Source organism: Juglans microcarpa x Juglans regia, chromosome 3D (genome assembly GCF_004785595.1).
Source record: "Juglans microcarpa x Juglans regia isolate MS1-56 chromosome 3D, Jm3101_v1.0, whole genome shotgun sequence".
In the NCBI taxonomy this organism is placed as follows: domain Eukaryota; kingdom Viridiplantae; phylum Streptophyta; class Magnoliopsida; order Fagales; family Juglandaceae; genus Juglans; species Juglans microcarpa x Juglans regia.
The window spans coordinates 37,447,672-37,467,161 of NC_054598.1; the positions used below are offsets into that span (position 1 = coordinate 37,447,672).

The following is a 19,490-nucleotide window of genomic DNA, read 5'->3' on the forward strand; positions in this document are numbered from 1 at the left end:
AAATTGGGGAGGGGAGAGAGGTGTGAACAGTGAAGAAAGCTTATATTAGTACTAAACTGCAGCAGCAATGATTTCAGAGCACACGAGGATCAGCGCAAAAGATAGATCAATTTAAATGAAAGATTTTTCTTCTCCAAGAGCAGGAAAAGGTTGCTTTTTTCCGTTATATGAACGGCACGCACTAACATCAGACACTACTCATGACCTTCCTCGATTTTATAATGATACTTAATCATCACCCTGTCATAAATAACTAATCAATGAAGCTTTTCTTTTTTTTGTTGGAAGGAAGGTAGTACCTAAGATTCATGGAATATATATGTTGAGAGGTAGAATCAATATGATCTTCTTCTACTGATCTCTACATTCAGATTTTTTAAAAGTTTTAATCGAATTTTAGAATTTAAAGTGAGAGAGACAAGCATATTTATTGAGCATTTAATATTGTTTGAAAATTTTACTTAAATATTATATAACTCACTCTATGTATGTATCTATCTTTTTCCTTATTTGCATCATATTGTGAAAGAAAAAAGGGACCGGTTTGCAGAGAAAATTGTCATGCATGCTGATGCAATGCCCACAAGCTTTTTGGTCCATCAGCTACTCATTTTATGATTCACTTTTTAAATTTGTATGCACTTTAGCATTACTTTATCAACTGACTGCTGATCTGAAAAATTATGAAAGGAATATGCGAATGTACCATAAACTGTAGAATCAGTAATTACGGGTGTGATTTTAATAGGTCAAATATTTTTGCAGAACTGTCAGTTTCTTGCTGATAAAGAGAGAGAAGTAAGTTAGAATCCATAGAAAAGGAATTATGATTCTAGACCATCACTTTCACGGAAATTATCCTGTAAAATTTTAACTCAATATACAGGAGTTAAAGTCTGGCCAAAAAATTTATAACATCACACAAAGAATTATTTGTAAGTCCAGTACTCATCGACACCTATAACATATGAGTTCTTCTACTCAGTAACCCTACACCACACACCTATTGAAGAAAAAAGAAAGAAAGAGGATATGTGTGGTTTAGAACTGTTGAATAGAATTTTTCATAAACATATTATTTATGTGAAAACCTTCTATATCAGCGAGCATAAAAATCTTCCCTTGGATGATCAAAACCTAAGGCCTCTCCTTAGATGTGGAAAGGTACTACGTTGCCATTTTGCTACAAGAAGGCAGGAGCCAATGAAGTGCTCTTTGCTTCAACAAAAAGTTGTTTGTTCGGCTTGTATTTGAAATTGTTGGTCACCAATCGAATTACAAATAGCCAAAGCTCAGTCTTATTGTTGAGATTCTGTACCTGATGCTTGAAACCGTACTGGTCCATCTCCTCTGCCCATGGCCGTAAGAGCTTTTGCTCAAGTCCGGGCACAGAGAGCGTGCAATGCACTATCTAAAAGACCCCCACAAAATAGACATGCAATGTGTATTTAAGTGCTATATTATTTATTTCTTATTGTCCAGATCGATCTATCTATCTATATCTACCTATACATGCATATATATTTCAATCAGTTATTTCAGGCTACTGTTAAGAACTTCGAAGTTTGAAATGCATCTCATTTCATGCTTCCAACTTTTCTATGCATAGTTATGAAAATTATTCAAAGTGCCATTTAACCATACATTACATTCATCCAACCACAAAGTTCGACAACACGATCTGGGGCTTCAACAAACACTCAAATCTCAATAAATAGCAGTCTTTTCATTTTTTTCATAGTCATCATATATCATTGAAGGACTCATGCAAAACACAGCACTTGGTATGTGTAGACAAATGTGGATGATCTAGCATCCAAAACTAACAAAATTTACCATGGCATGTAAATGGCAATCTGACAAACCCTATTATTAAACAAAATAAAGCAATAGCACTCGTATCAATCTGTGGAGGGAAATGCCGAAGGATCTTATGTCTATATCAGTTTTCCAAATACTGAGAATCCCTTCTCTTTAGATGGAACGAACTGAAACACTCACATGAAATCATCATCATCCAGAGCATCATAGGCAGTAATAACTAAATCATCGTCTGGCTTTTCAACATGGATCTGCTTTTTTTTGGAACCTGCAAGCAAGGTAAATCAGTTGAGCACCGATTGATAAATTGTTCATAAATAAATTCTTCGTGAAAGAACAATCAAGGACATTAAAACAGAAACAATGGTGTTGCCAAAATAAAAGGGCTCAAAACTAAAAACAGAAACAATGGCGAGACCAATCCAATAAGTGCATAAACTGCTCCCAAGCATCCAGCCCAGGTTTGAGTATACAAAAATACCTGTCTTTTTTTTACCAGCATTCACTTCCTTCTCTGCTTTTAGCTTTTCATTCGTAATTGCTGTGACAGAAGATGAAACTTCTTTTGCATCTGCGGCTTTCATAGCAGTCATTGACAGTCTCATTACAGCTTTGAGTAAACCAATATAATGATAACTTTTCTGCATCAAGGAAGTACATATATATATATATATATATATATATATATATTAGCAAAGTTTGAAATTCCCTTGAGCTTTGGTCGAAACAGAGGAGATAAAATTTAACACACCTCATGTGCACGCAGTTTATGTGAAATAAGCTCTGCATATTCCAAGAAATCACTTTCTGATTTGGGAATAAAATTATCAAGGGTCTTCTCATCACCTGTCTTACCAAACAGTTCCTTAGTGGAGCTATAATCTGCTTCTTCCACCAGCCTGTACGGGAGAAATGCCAAATATTGCATACTATTAAGTTTTTCGAAGCCCTCCATATTAAATTGTCTATTGAGATCAGAGCATGCTGAAAAGCTGTATTTGGTTTTTTTTTTTTTTTTCCAAACTTATTTTGCTCCAAATAAGAAATAACTTCAATTTTTTGATAAATAAGTCGATTTTATTAAAAGTGCAACTCAAGTACACAAGGTTTACACAAGAGAGAGCATGGGACTACGAAGACAGAGGAAAACTTCAATAGGTAAATAAACAATCATGCAAGTCCGCAACTTGAGACAGAACAAAGTGCTTGCTACAAACACAAGGCAAAAACAGATTGAGTCAACCATTTAGATCTATCGGCAAAATCCAACTGCAACTATGCACCCTGATCAGAATTATGGGGAGACAAACAAGGCTACCCAACAAGTTCAGAATGCCAAAAACTGCATTAGGTTTTTGTGGTTTCATTTTGTTAAGAGTTATCGAAGAAACTCTTCAGGCATAGAGATGGAAGGTAGCTGTAATGGGTTTTACATTTTAGTTATAGGTCCAAAGCAGCAAAGCAGGAACAAGTAACTTGATCATACAGAGTCTTTTAAAGTGAATGCCAAGTACCCAACAATAACTGTAAAAATGGTCACCTTATCATAGTTTATCCCATAGATAGCTTAGCCATGTCCAAGTCTAACATGTGGCATGTCAAACATCAACACCTTTGATGCTATTTGCACACATGAAGATCTAGAAAAGCTTCAATCCAGCTAGGGTGATCACAGCTCAAATAAGGGTCAGTTCGGTTGAAAACTTCGCCTGAAACTATTAAAACTCAGTTGATACAATTTCATATAAATTGCATTCTGAATGTTCTTGGTTTTGTCATGCACAGGAGATGAGTTTGAACCTTTTTGGTTTATAAGACAGGCAGAATACAGAGAAACGAAATTGCATCAACAGTTACAATCTGGGTTAAGCCTGAGCTCCTAAGAACCAGATAGAAGTATTAAAGAAAACCCTAATCCAAAACAATGTGATATATATCTGACAGGTTCACAATCTATACGGTCACAAAAAGGCAATTTAAAATTAAAGGATGACACTGTTTAAGGCACATTGGTGTAGCAAATAATATACATCGCCCTGCTCCATAACTTTATATTGTTTTTGCAGATCACATTGCCAATCATCAGATGAGCAAATATTTTACGACCCCCCAAAAAGAAAAATCCATTATAGTAGAAAGAAGTATTTGAACCTTTAACCTTTACCTTTGTTGGCGAAGTTTCTCGGCTACAGGATCTAGTGGCTCTTCCTTTACTGCTACAACTGTTTTTCCTTTCTTTTCAGTAGCTTTCACTGTGGGTTTCTTTGGGGCCTTTTCAGCAGGAGGTTTTGATTCAGGTGCCTGATCCAATCACATATAGCACAACAGACTTTGCGTTAAAATGAAAAAGCAAAACGTCATAAACAGGCATTTTACATTGCTCTAACACCATGACCACAATAATAGCATATTATTCTGATCCGTGGTCCGATAAAACATATGCATACAACAAGTTCACAGTAGAAGACATTGGAAACTTCCAGAGCTAAATCAATATTTTTTTTCTAAAATAAAAAAACGATATACAACATAGGCAATGAAGCACCCACGCAATCACTGCACTAGACTACTTTATTTCCTATTCCTCACCTACTTAATTTGTTTTTCTGTTTATGTTCATGTTAGTGCTGGGAGAAAACAATGCAGGTACACACAACCCTAATATTTTATAATTTTTAATAATTAGGCAACCCGGATATTATCATGTTCAAGAATTGAGCACATGGCAGCAGTCGCTAATTCAAATTTGGAACTCTTTCAAGCAGCCTAGTGACAAACAAAATATTTTTCTAATCTGGAAAGTGAATATGCATCATACTGGCAGATGTGATAAGAAAACGAGGAATAGTTTACAGCTAACAAACACACACTAATGCCATTGTAACCTCAAGTGTTATAAGTTTCAAGAACTTCGGAAATGAGAGCCAGTGCTCTACCTCTTTACACTGGTGGTTTTAATTGGGCCGAACAATAAAGACAACCAGTTACCCCTCATGATCTGGTAGTCTGGCCTAGTCCTAGTTTAAACATAAGAACACAAAACAAGTATCAACAGTCCTGCTAGTAACCCATATCACGAATATCCTGTTTCATATAATCCAACAATTGTGCACTAAGATTCTTCAGATTAGACACTCGCACTTCGTCATGCGGGATGGAGCCTTTAGAACCTAATTGCTGACATAAAGTCTTAGCCAATGTAGCCAGACTACTAGGGAGCAGAGTGTATGAATCTCTTAGACGGAACACCAGTTTCTTTACCCGATACACTGCTAACTCGTAAAGCCTAACGTTCCTCATAAGAGGTTTGATGGCGTTCTTATCCCCATGAGAAGCATAATATCTCATTAATAGAATACCATCGAATCTTTGAGAAGTTATGGAAGTAATCCGTTCAAATCTTAGTTCACATGACCAGTGAACTCAACTCTACTAGTTCTGTATCATTTGCTGTACATTGTCCAACATAAAGATTCATTTCTAAACCACCTGTTCCCCTCCTCTGGCCCCAGAAAAACACAATAATCACTTGTACAACTCTTCCAGTAATGATTCCCTCCCAAATATAACCACGGCCAAATCTTGGACAGTTTAACAATTAATAAACCTTTGTGCCTGCTGATTTTTTTATGGGTATGCGATACCCCAGATGATAAGGATAAAGGTAGGTGGAGTATGATCTCATATTGCTTGGGAAGGAAAAGTTCTTGCTCTTTATAGGGTTCCAAATGGGCTATAATTGTATCATTGACTAGTCCTTTGGGAGTATATGCCATGTTGTTTGGGTCTTTCATTAAGGCGTTACAAATGATATCAGAGCTTATCCCAACCAAAAACGTTAGACTTGAGCTATGCCACCTATAATATACTAGCCAAACAAGGACATCGGAAATTTAAGGAGGGGAGATTGTGATACCCCATATGAGAAGGATAAGGGTAAGTGGTGTATAGAATACAAACATTGCTTAGGAAGGAGAAGTTATTGCTCTTTATAGGGTTCTAATAGAACTCCAATTGTTATTTAACTAATCATTTTGGACTATAGGCCATGTGGTTTGGGCCTTCCATTGGGGTGTTACAGGGTATTGCGCCTGCTAAAATTCTAGAGATACATGTCATGTACCCAAACCTCTCAATGATACTCAAGTCCCTTGTCACATAGATGTTCTAAACAAAATACCAGCATTGCATGGGAAGATTAGAGTATTAAGTTTTTAAAATAGAAGATACTTTATTTCAATTTCAAATGTTTCAGTCTCAATCTGGGCTACTTACATGATAAAGAAAATGCCAACTCATAGACATAACACTCAAAAGATCTATAGACTATACCCCTTAGAACAAGTCAATCGCGCATTACGGAGCCTTCTCTATCCCTTCAAACAACAATCCCACGTTGCATATAATAGAAATATACAAGAAAAAGTAAAATTTGTGCATCCATTTCCAAATACCAACCATACGTTACACCAAATGTCAAACTCAAAAATAGCTAGCAATTCAAGAAATGTTTATATTCTTTCAACTAAACTGATCAAATAGAAATGGCCAAAAGAAACTGTATCTTTCATACAAATGATGTGATGTCCATGGTTCCACAAATTGTTCGATTAATAACACAAATTCAACATTCCCTCAATATCCAGCAAATGAATCGTTCAAGACATATAATTAATCAACCAATACTCAGTCCTGTATTCCAATCAAGTGAAAACAATGCCAAGAGACCACAGTCCAGTTATAAATCATACCGGTGTAGATTCATCATCATCTTCCCATGATTCCTTCACATCATTATCATCCGCATCTTCATCATCCCATTTGTTCATAGGTTGCTCCTTTGCAAGAACAGGTGGAATTTGCTCATCCTCTGTAATTAAGCCATATGCCTTGGTAAAACTAGATAGCAGACTCGAACAGAAAAACAAATGATAAATTTCATGACAAAATTACTAGGGGAATAAATTAGGATTAATCTGAACTAATCGCATAATGGCACTCTGTTTCTATAAAATAACACTACCCAGTTATAGCAACTTTTTTAAATCCCATCCATACCAGCCAGCCAAATGAACCATCAATTAATAAAGAGTTAAATGTAGATTTACATGTCAATAATTCGAGACACTTCCTTGTTATAACATATGAAGTTGAAAGGAAGCAGAGACAAGTTAGATCCCATCTAAACCTTGAAGTAATTTTTAGTGAGGATTTACACCAACTACAAAAGAGAAATCTACATTCTTTTTTTTTTTTTTTTTTATAAGTAATAAGTTAATTTATTGATAAAAGGGTAGGCATAGCCCAGGTACACTAGAAATATACATGTGAATACACTATTTAAGAACTAGAAACAGTTACAAGGAAATCATGGAAGCTGAGACCATTCAAATCAAGAGCAATGGCCCACAAAAACAAAGTCTTCCAGAAAAAACTCCTAAACTCTTCCAAGGAGCGTTCATGATCCTCAAAAAGTCTCTTGTTTCTTTCATTCCAAATACACTAGAGAATACATATAGGGACCATCTTTCACACGGTTGCAATCTATGGTGTCCCTGTGATCCCTTTCCAACTTGCTAAAAGTTCAACCACCCTACCCAGCATCACTCATGCTATACCCATTCTGCTGAGAAAGTAAGTCCAAATATCTCGAGCAAACTCACAACGTAAAAGTAGATAGTCCACCGTTTCACCACTATTTCTACACAAACAGCACCAGTCCATAATAATAAGGCCACGTCTTCTAAGATTATCAATGGTCATAATCTTCCCTAGAGCTGTCGTCCAGACAAAAAATGTGGCCTTTGTAGGTGCTTTAGTCCTCCATATGTTCTTCCAAGGGAAATTGTGCCTTTGATGCATAGTAATAGAGTCATAAAAAGAGCATACTGAAAATTTCCCTTTCCTAGAGGGTTATCATCAATCATATCTTCCATTGTGGCAGCAGTAGAAGTGTTGTACAGCAAGTTCAGAAATTCCACTAGAATAGTCACTTCCCAATCATGTGCATCCCGAGTAAGGCTAATGTTCCGCTCCTGTGAACCTTGATTTAAGTACCCGCAAGTCAGCCACCATAGCTTCTTTTTCCCATGCAATTCTGAAAATCATGGGATAAGCATCCTTCAAGGCCGTGTCTCCCACCCACACGTCTTGCCAAAAGCTAATCCTACTACCATCCCCCAAACGCAACCGAATATTACTAGCAAAAGAGCACCAACCTTTTCGTATATACTTCCATAGCCCCACTCCATATGTCCCCCTACCCTCTTTAGAACACCAACCCCCCCTTTTCACTTCCATACTTCATGTCAATCACTCCTTTCCATAAAGCTCCCCTCTCATGGTTATGACGCCTCAACCATTTTCCTAATAATGCCTTATTGAACGCCCTCACATTCCGGACCCCCAATCCACCATCTCTCAAAGGAGAACATACCTTTTCCCACCCTACTAAACGAAATTTAAACTCATCTCCTAGCCCACTCCACAAAAAATCACGTTAGAGCTTCTCTATTTTAGAAGCAATACTAGCGGGGAGGTTGGATAAGGTATTCTTGATAAGTGTGATTCGCCCCCCTTTAGAAAGATACAACATTTTCCACCCAGCCAAGCTACGCTCAAATTTTTCCAGCACCACCTCCCAAATTGTCATAGGATTGAAAGAGGCCCCCACCGAGAGACCAAGGTACTTCAATGGCAACGAAGAAACCCTACATCCCAAAATATTCACCAACCCTCGAATATTGCTAACATCGCCAACCGCAACCATCTCCTTCTTGGCAAGATTAATCTTCAACCCGGATACCGCTTCAAAACAAAGTAAAATGGCCTTCAAATATTGGATATGTCCTGCATTTGCCTCACAAAATAGCAAAGTGTTATCTGCAAACAAAAGGTGAGAAATAACAATGGAGCCGTGGATATCTCCCACCAAGAAACCTGAAAAAAAATCCTCCCTTTACTGCCGCCGACACCATTCGACTTAGAGCCTCCATTACTAGGACAAATAAACGGGGTGATAATGGGCCACCTTGTCGTAGACCCCGCGAGCTATTAAAGAAGCCCACGGGATTGCCATTTACCAAAACCGAGAAGCAAGCCGTTGACACACAATGCCTCATCCACTCTCTCCATTTTTCCCCAAACCCACATCTACTCAACATATATATCAGAATATCCCAGTTAATGTGATCATATGCCTTCTTCATATCAAGTTTGCATAAAATACCTGGAGCTCCCGATTTGATCCTACTATCCAAGCATTCATTAGCTATAAGAACCAAGTCCAAAATTTGCCTCCCTCTCACAAAGGCATTTTGGGACTTAGAGATAATCTTCTCCATGATCGTGCTCATCTATGAGCAAGAACTTTGGCAAGTATCTTATACACACTGCCCACAAGACTAATCAGCCTAAAATCTTGTACCTCTGTTGCACCAGCCATTTTAGGGACTAATGCAATAAAAAGTAGCATTTAAGCTTTTTCTCAAATCTGCCATAAGTGAAGAATTCCTGAAAAACCAGCATTACTTCCTCTTGCACCAACTCCCAACAAGTCTGAAAAAAAAGCCATAGTGAATCCATCTGGGCCTGGAACTTTGTCTTTATTCATTTTCCTAATTACTTGTTGTACCTCTTCCTCTTCAAATGATCTCTCCACCCAAGCCATATTATTTTGATCAATGACCTCAAAGGCTAGTCTATCTACGGTAGGCCTCCATGCATGAGGTTCTGACAACAAATGTTTGAAATGCCCTGCCACATGCTCCTTTATCTCAACCTCATCTGAGGATACATCTCCATCTATGTTCAAGGACTCAATGGAGTTAAACCTCCTATGTGCATTGGCAATACGGTGAAAAAACTTTGTGCTTTTATCCCCCTCCCGAAGCCACAAAGCCCTTGACTTTTGTCTCCACGAGATCTCCTCCATTAGAGTCAATCTTTCTAATCCAGAAACTACTTGATCTTCTCGATTGTTTTCATCCCCTACACCCTCCAAGCTTTGTAACTCTTGAAACAAACTCTTGTTCTATAAGGTTACATCACCAACTACCTGTTCATTCCATGTCTTCAAGTCCTTCTTCAAAGCTTTTAACTTTACAGCCAATACATAACTCGGATTGCCCTCAAGTAGGTATGAATTCCACCATTGTCTGACAAGTCCATAAAACCATCCATCTTTAACCACATATTCTCAAACTTGAACGGCCTTCTACCCCCTTGAATACCACCACAGTCTAATTACAGGAAAGTGATCAGAGCATATCCTTGGGAGCCTTGTCTGACTTACATCTGGATATTTTAGCTCCCACGAGAGAGAAATGAGAAATTTGTCCAGTCTTGACCAAGTTTGATTATTAGACCAAGTGTAATCACCTCCCATTAAAAGTAAGTCCATAAGACCTACCTCGAAAATGAAATCCGAAAAATCCACCATAGCTTGATTTTGTTGTCCCTCCCCTGATCTTTTGCTGGAAAATCTAGTCAAGTTAAAATCTCCACCAATACACCATGGGACCTCCCACCAAGACATAGGCCAGCAAGCTCATCCCAAAGCAACCTCCTCTCACTGTCCAGATTAGGACCATATACCCCAGCAAACGCCCATAAAAAATCATCTTCAGAATTTTTAAAAGAACACCCCACTGAGTATTCTCCCACAAACTCATCAATATTCTCCACCACCCTCTGATCCCACATAACCAAAATTCCACTCGAGACCCCTTTTGAGGGTAAATATGTCCAACCTACATATTGACAATTCCATATAGTCCGAATAATTCTTCTAGTGATAAGCTTTAACTTCGTTTCCTGTAGACAAATGATGTCCATTTTCCATTGCCTTAATAAAGCTCTTATTCGAAGGCATTTATTAATCTCGTTCAGCCTCCTAACATTCCAACACAAAATTTTGGGCTTCATTTATCAATTGTTCCAGCCCTCCCCTTATTTCTTCCACGACTTGCACTCCCCTCCTTTCCATCATAATTAATGGACCACGTCAACCTCTTCAGTTCCCTATCTCTTTTTGAACTTGCACCATGTTGTCCTGCCTCAATGGCTACAATCATGGATTAGTCTATAGTCAACCTGTTTGACTAGTATTAATCATGGATTCATTCCAAGTGCTCTGTAAATGCAAGTCCAGCGACAATGGCAGAATTCAAATGCAGTACAGGATCCTAATGCAGTTTTGGAATGCATTTAATCCGAAGGATTGACTCAAGTGATAAAGGTCTTGGTCTTGGGGCTAACCTCCCTCCAGGTCTAAGGTACGAACCCTTGGGTACAACAATTTCTAAGGGCCAAGTCTTATTGGTAAAAAGCCAATAATTTACTTGATTCGTGTGATGTGGCGCACTACATAGATCCAGAGTCTCACGGGGTAAAAGGCATGTTGCAATTGCATATCTACAAGTTCCTCATCATAAAAAATATTACAGAAGTAAAACACACAATAGCCACACCACAGCCAAACCCACATCCACAACTAGGAGCATATAGACAGCAAGCCTCACGAAAGCTTCATTTCCTAAACATATAAAAATTGGCATCAAGGCATTTAACAAGCTCTATCAAGTATGCAACGAATCTGGCTATACTACAGCATCCTCAATCGCAATATATGAGCACATATGCAACCTTCTGTTCATGTATTTGATGATGTGGAACCTCACCAAGCAGCGCCCTTTTTATTCACATCCTTGAGGAGTAACCCCCACTATGACCTAACAAAGCAGTCTCCCCAACCCTAAAGAAAAAGGGATAATTTATAGTGACCGTGAGGAAGTCGCACGAAAAGTGGAACAGTGACCTTGAGTTTCTTGACCCTTTGATATAAAGCAGCAGTAGTAACCAACCATGATTACATCTTTACTTAGTCTAGTAAGCAAAAGAATCAGAAAGAAATCCTACTCTTGCATGACATAGAGACCATTGAATTGATGGGAGGGTGGGGAACTGCTCATACCACATCAATTCAAAAGAAAAAGAAAACGCTGTGATGCTGACAAAGTGAATAATCATTCTAACTAGTAAAAATGTACCATTGATAAATATATATATATAAGTAAAATGTGTATTACAATTTTACAGTTCCAATGAATCCCAAAGTAAGATTTTCTGAACCTCAAATTGTAAAAAGCTTCCAAGATCTATTAATTGGCAAAGGTATAGCAAATTGATGGCATGCACATTCGGTAATTAGGGCAGAAAAAATTACCCCAGTCCTCCATCTAGTCGTGTCACCCAGTTGTTAGGAGAAAATCAGTTGCTACGTAGCAAAGCGTGATACTGCATAAAAGAGATGTAAACATTAAGGAAATAATTAAAAATAATAATACAATTGATAAATTTTTTGATAAGTAATGATACAATTGATAAATATCAGGTCTTTACAATAGTAAAACGCCACAATCCCTATTGAGGCATATTCTCATCCCCGGCATAACCAGCCCTTTTAAAGGTCTTAAATCAGACTTCTCCACCATAAAATAACTCCAAATACTCTCATTCACATCATGACTCAGCCTCTACCATCCGCCTTTCATAAAATAAACATCCAAAATTTATATCAGGAAAATTTTGAATCGACAGAATCCTTAGTACTTAAATCCTTCAAAAGCACTAAAATCCCAAATGTTGAGTCCTCCCTCCAATCATCCCAACCGTTCATACCCATCCCCAAAGCCAATCTAAAGTCTATAGTGATCTTATAAAAAATAAGTCCAAGATATAAAAAATAAAAATAAATTTACATCAATACATCAAGCAAACTTCATGGAATTAGGGAGTAGGTGATAGAATTTACCTTGAATTCTCTCAATGGTCCAAAAATATAAGAGGGATTAGCAATCCGAAATCCGTTGTGCGATCAACCAAGTTGGTTGTGGCCAGAGGTTGCGTGTTCGGCTGAGGAAAAGAGAAAGGGAAGGGGCAGCCAGCCGAAGAGAGAATGTGTCGGGTTCGGGTTTTGACAAAACCAACGCCGTTTTCCAGCAAAGGAGACGTGTGAGCTGGTCGTCTATGGAGAGGGAGAGAGACAGAGGGGAAACGGCGGCAGACCAAAGGACTCGGAGAGAAACTGAAAGTAAGCGACGGCTGGGAAAGCTGAAAGAACTTAATAAGAAAGGAACGAGGGGTAGCTGCTCGGCCCGTTTTTATCAGATTGCCCTTTGGTAAGTGGGCTGGGCCTTGTTTTGACGCATTCATTATAACTTGCACCCACCTATATTTCTTCTCTTTAATTCAAATAATTATTAAAAAATGTCAAATATGATGGTCAAGATATTTCATGTCTTGTATTAGAATGAGTAATGCTACATACAGTCGTGGATGAGTTAGCGTCGTACAATCGTTTTGAAAAAGAGTGAGGTCCACTATTAAAAAATTAATTAATTTTTTTATGTGGATATCGTATTTACTCACTTTTTCAAAGTGATTACACGGCACTTGCGCACTCCATGACTGCAAATATCATTTCTCAATAAATAATACTATTTTTCAAGTGAAGTTGAGAGAAACTTCATCATATGCTCTACGATGGGCTTGCACTATATAATATATGAGTTCTTCTACTCAACATCTTTACACCACACACTTACTTTTATTTCTTATCTTCTAATTTTTTTATCTTTCAACAGGTATGTGGTATAGGCTTGTTGAGTATAATTTCTCGTAATATATACACCTCTAATTTATTGTAATTAACGGGAAGAAAAAGTGTAATCATGAAAGGTATAGTTAGAAGTAATTTTATTGTATTCAAAATTTCAAAATATTCCATCAAACCTGTATATTTATGTTAAGGTATTTTAGGCTGCAGTTGATTTTGCAATCTATTAATTGTCTTGTAATCTAAAGATACTTGACATCTCTCTTATGAAAAATGTTCAGAATTCTTATGTCCTCAATTCCTTTTCTATATATATAAAATAAGAAATTTATCTTTATTAGACAACATTATTTGAATTTGACATCTAAAATAAGTCAATTTCGTTAATACTGATATTATTGCTTAAGAGTTGAATTTTTTACTATCTCTATTATCATTAATAGTATACACTTATAAAAAAAAAAAAATTATCATTAATAGTATAACATCTTCTCCCCAGCTTCCTCGAAAGGTATTTATTTATTTCTTTTTTGCTAGTTTATATTTTTAAAGACATCATCCCTAGTAGTTTGGAGAAAGGGAATTTTGAATCCTCAACCATGGATCTAATAGTCTTTAAGAACCATGAATCATGCCATTGGGCCAGAAGGCCATTGAACGCACTTTTTACAAAAACTTTAATTGTCATATAAATTTTCTTTAGAACTTTAGGTTTAATTTGGACAGCAAGATATATTCATCTCATATCTTCTCTATATCCAGATTCCAAACATCACATATCAAATGTTTTTAAATTTCAAATTTTTAAATTTTTCATCTAATCGTTACAATTTTTCAAAACTTTCAAATAAGTCACAAAAAATAATTCAATTTTTTCAAAATAAAAATTACATTCTAACAATATTTTAATTTTATAATATTTTTATTCAACTTTTTTTCTCTTTTTCCAAAACCTCATAAGCATTCTAACTTAAACTATTTCACTATTATTCACAAATCATTTTACTAATATTCACAAGTCATCTCATATTACTATTTAATATTTTATCATTATATTTTTATCATTTTTTCATTACTACTCATAAATCTTCTCAAATCATATCACTATCCAAACGTATTAGAGTAAAGATGAAAATGAAGAAGAAGAAAAAAAAAGAGAGAGAGAGAGAGGGGGGTGCTTTTCATTTATGGAGGCCCCAATTAAAGGGGCCCATGTGCTGTACAGATGATTCATGTATCACCGACTTATATAGCAACTACGTTGACGGAGGTTTTCATATGGTGATGAATGACAAATCAAAAGTTCAAAACAGTCCAAATCCAGTCTCGCTGGCTACTCGCCAGATCAATCAACCGATTAATTGAAACTTCCCTTTTTTTTCTATTTTTAATTTTACTAAATAGTTGACAAATCTATATTTGTAGTAAGTATGGTTATTCACTTTTTTACCTTATCCTCTTGAATAAGTACGCATATATTCCTTAAATTCTCGCCTCTTATACAATATGATTTCCAAACTTTTTTACTTCCTCCAATTTAGAGCGTTGATTACAATTTACATCATACACTAAGATCTAAAAAAACATAGATGAATTTACACCCATAATCTAAGAGGATGTTTGCTTTTAGCCCCATCTGGGTTTTGACCCAATTCTAGCACACGAAATCATGAAGAGTGTCTCATCTCATCATCGTTACAATTTTTAAAATATAATAAACCAATCAAAACAAAAAGATCATAACTTGTGAAGGTTTGGTATATTTGCCAACCAATCATCATCGCCTAAACAAATGATTGTTGCTAGACTGAATGCAAATCGAGAGATCGAGATCGAGAGCGAGAGAGAGAGCCATCTTCCTTTATTATATAAGCACTACAAAAGATGGGAGAATTTACAGCGGTTAAAAAAGAAGCCCAGCTAAACGGGTTCTTCAAAAAAACAGGAACGAAAAATAAATAAAAATAAAGTTCTACGTTCAAAACTGCCAGTGCCACCAACCCTCAAAAATAATAAAAGCAAGGTTAAAACTGTAAATTTCAAAAGAAAAAAACCACCGACGGGTGGGATGACGACCATATCATGATCCTTCGTTGTGCATAATCACCGCACGGAGAACCACGCGAGGAGGTCTCCACCGACGCGACGGTCGGTGAGTGACACGCGCTCGTCACACACCTGCGGCGACCGACAAATAGGGCATGTGAACTTGAGGTGGTTGAGCCAGCCATCGAAGCACTCCTTGTGGAAAACGTGGAGGCACGCTAGCCGTCGCACCTGGTCCCCATCCCTCAACGCGGAGAGGCACACGACGCAATCGGGCCGACCGACGAGGTCCGACTCCTCGCTGTCGAGGTACTCGTAGGAAAACACCCGGTTGAGGTTGAGCTGATCGGCCAAGACGATTAGGCCGGCAAGGCCCGACCCAACGGCGGCCACGAAACCATCGTCTACGGCGCTGTCTGGGTTGAATCGGGAGAGACCGAGAGAGTGGAATAGGCCGGAGACGACAGAACGGAGGTAGCTGACGCACTTGGCGAAGAGCGCCAGAAGTAGAAGTGGGATCGAATCCGATGACACGTCGTTCAGCTGGCTCTGCAATCCCATCTCACTAATTTTTCACTTATTTATAGTTTTTTTTTTTTTTTTTTTTTTTTTTTTTTGCTTTTGGAGGATAAAAGAGAAAGAGCAGAGATACAAGGACGAGTAGAGACTATAGATAGATAGAAGGACGATGGGAAGGAGAGGAAAGGTTGTTTGGGGTTATATATAAGAGAGAGAGAGAGAGAGAGAGAGATGTAAAATGAAATGAATGCAAGGCAGCAAGAGGTGGGGCTGGAGGGGTTGGGAGGTGTGGGCCCCGGGGTTTACGTGGGGCTAGGGAAAAGGGTACAGACACTGTGTGAATGATGAATATATATCTTCAAACATCATATATTATTTTTATTTTTATTTAATTTTATTGATTTCTTTTTTAATTCTATTTATTATTCTTAATTCTATTTATTATTCATACATTGTATATTTAATAAAAATAAAAATAAAAAATTATATATAATATACAGTATAAAGACGATGAATGTAATTTTTCCCGATAATAAATAATACAGAGCCAAACAGTGCCATAGTTCGGGTTCGATTGAGGCCTCAGGCCATGTGTGCTGGGGTCCGGCTGTCCTTTCCTCTTTTCGTTTCTACTGCTCCTTTCTTTTTAGAAAAGAATCTACGCATATTTATTATTTTAATGATAATATATAAAAATTAATATAATAATTTTATATAAATAATATAATAATTTCTTATAATTAAACAAGTAACGTGGGAATATGAACATGGGAAATGTGACCACACGATTCTGTATGTAGACTTGGATCGAGCATTTTGCTAAATTACATGTCATTTTGTTAACATTAGGAGGATCGATCGATGGACATTTTGTAATCTTCTGGGGATGAAGCTGAAAAGGACAATTAACCATTTCTCCTTATACTAAGGGAGAGGGACCATTGCTATGTGGTTTAAAGTTCTTGGATGCTTATGAAAACAAAAATCAAAAGAAATACAAGAGATGACAATGATTTACGATAGTACATGTTAATTATGTAAAGTTTGTTAGTTTTGTAAAAAGAGAGATTTTCTATGAGTTTTCACCCTTTGTTCAAGTCATGAATAACTACTATTTTTTTGGTTAAAAAACCGGTCACAACTAGAATAAATAAAATTATGGTGATGCTGATTGAGTTACAGCATTGAGAAATATCTCCTGCCTCCTTAGTTTTGGATAAAAGAACACACGAAGTAAACATAATAAATCCGTTGAAATATTAGGATTTGAGATCGTAGTATGCAGCACGCGAAGACCTTTTACATTCTTCTAAAAAAACTCCTTGTGCCGAAGGTTAAATTGTAAGCAAAGTAAGGTTGATGAAATTTGGTGAGTAAAAAAATATAAAGGGTAATAAGATGGGTAGTGATTTCTGTGTGGAAATATCAACTCCATAATTGTAAGACAATGAAATATATATAATAAATTTAAGGGATCGGGCTATCACAATTTTTGTTGAGGTTTGAGAAGTACAAAATGGCTCATGGGCCAATAATAAAGAGGCATAATAAAGTAGTGGGAAAAAAATATAAAGAACTATATAAAAATGACTTTGGAGTCTTGATGATCAGAGGAGAAGAGGGAGTACTGGGAGAGAGGAATCTCCCTCATATTAGCATGGCATGTGCGGAAGGTATTAGTTCTGTTGGGTTTGTAGAGTTTGATTTATTGATCTATCGGTCCAATTTGATTATCCAATTCGATAAAGATGCATTATGATTTTTTGGCTAATAGAGAATTCGTAGGAGATGCGCTCGAGCGAATAATGTAAAAAAATAAAATTAGAATTTTTTACATTTGACACTATAAATATATACTTAATGAATAATATAAGTGTTCTGAACGTTTTGAACAGTGAGATTTTATTTTAAAGTATATTTTTATAATTTTTTAATATAATAAAATTATTTACAGCTCTGTAAACATAGACACGATACCGATCTCGTGTAACTGATTTTTTGTATTTATTTTTACTTTGTTCGTTTTTCACAAGTTCTAATCATGTGCCACTTGATTAAGTAGTAGTACTACTAGTGATGATGAGTCGTCACATGGAACTTCCTTCAATGTTAAAAATAAAAACTGGAGGGACAGTACTAAACCCCACACCATATGGCGTGTTCAGCGAAAGAAAGCAAATAGAAGGGGGTAAGAGGAATATTTGAAGGATTTCAATAGAGCTGAAAAGGCAGGCCGCTGCATGCATGTGCAGAAAAATACAGTACACAAAATGATCAGAGTCCTGGAGAGCCATAGACATCGCTTTCAAGTTTCACCCATATATTACCAAATTGCAAATCGCCAAATATTTCACATTTTAAATTTGATTCATTTTCTCATCCATTGCCCTTTTTTGCTTTTTTTTGGTTCTTTATACTGCTCATCTATTGATGATATATTGTCCTTATCTTTACTGCTCTGATCTCTCTCTCTCTCCCAAAAAATACTCCAACATTAAAAAATAGAAAATTAAGCATATATATATATAATAATACTATATATAATCGTAAAATATAAAAATATCATGTAGTTATTTTAAAAAAAAAATGAGGTATATTATTAAAAATTAATTTTTTTCATATAAATCTCGTATTTATTTTTTTTTTTAAAGTGATTGTGCAGAACTTGCATACTCATAACTGTAACTATCATTTTTAATATATATATATATATAAAACATTAATATATAAGAAAACTAATTAAAAAGGAATTAATGTGGCATAAACAGCACCACATGATGAAGATGAAAAACTGGGGATGATCATAAGTGGCACGCGTCATGAATCATGAGCAAATTATCATATATCAAAGTTGCATAACTCATGAATGATTTCCTAAGTTGGAATTAGTTTGGTGACTTTTAATTAACATCATCATCATGATCATAAGCTGCAAGCAGGGGGCTGCTGGGATTTTTTCATCAGTTTTTGGACGGTTTCTTAGGTCAAAATCTTAACTTGCACGAATTTCCATCCCTATTTTGTTCTCACTCTAATGATCTTGACGTCCATTAATTAATCTCTTTTATACCCGGGTAAAATCACAAGTTGGGTACTTCATATATATATATATATATATATATTGGCATCTGGATGTAGTAATATATTGGCATCTGGATGTAGTAATTAATAATATTGCAAGTGGATCGATATATAATATATATATATATATAGAAATGATATTCCCACGGAGACTTCTCCACCGATTTTTTTTTTTTTTAACTTAATGATTAAAGATATATTTTTTAATGAGTTTATGATTTTTTTTAAATATTTAAAAATTGTTTTAAAAAAATAAAGAATGTGCAGCAGCACATGCACATATATACATACATATATACTATGATATATATATATATATATGCTGATTCTGATCCTGATCATGAAATTCATGATCTCCCTAGTTAGCTAGCCAGCCAGCTTCCTGTTTCCTTAATTTCCACCGTTT

General features: G+C 36.2%; 2 protein-coding genes across 2 annotated transcripts; both read right to left on the reverse strand.

Annotated features, from left to right (window-relative positions):
- Positions 1–1,707: 1,707 nt before the first annotated feature.
- LOC121255608 (eukaryotic translation initiation factor 3 subunit J-like) lies at positions 1,708–12,954 on the reverse strand. Its single transcript, XM_041156002.1, has 7 exons — positions 12,635–12,954; positions 12,047–12,117; positions 6,573–6,691; positions 3,986–4,122; positions 2,573–2,720; positions 2,303–2,462; positions 1,708–2,089 (listed from the first exon to the last, which is right to left on the reverse strand). Exons 2-7 carry the CDS (start codon positions 12,057–12,059, stop codon positions 1,998–2,000), a joined length of 669 nt encoding a protein of 222 aa, XP_041011936.1. The 5' UTR covers positions 12,060–12,117; positions 12,635–12,954; the 3' UTR covers positions 1,708–1,997.
- Positions 12,955–15,272: 2,318 nt separating this feature from the next.
- On the reverse strand, positions 15,273–16,178 carry LOC121256193 (E3 ubiquitin-protein ligase RHA2A). Its single transcript, XM_041156865.1, has one exon. The coding sequence runs from the start codon at positions 16,043–16,045 to the stop codon at positions 15,542–15,544; it is 504 nt and encodes a 167-aa protein (XP_041012799.1). The 5' UTR covers positions 16,046–16,178; the 3' UTR covers positions 15,273–15,541.
- Positions 16,179–19,490: the final 3,312 nt, after the last annotated feature.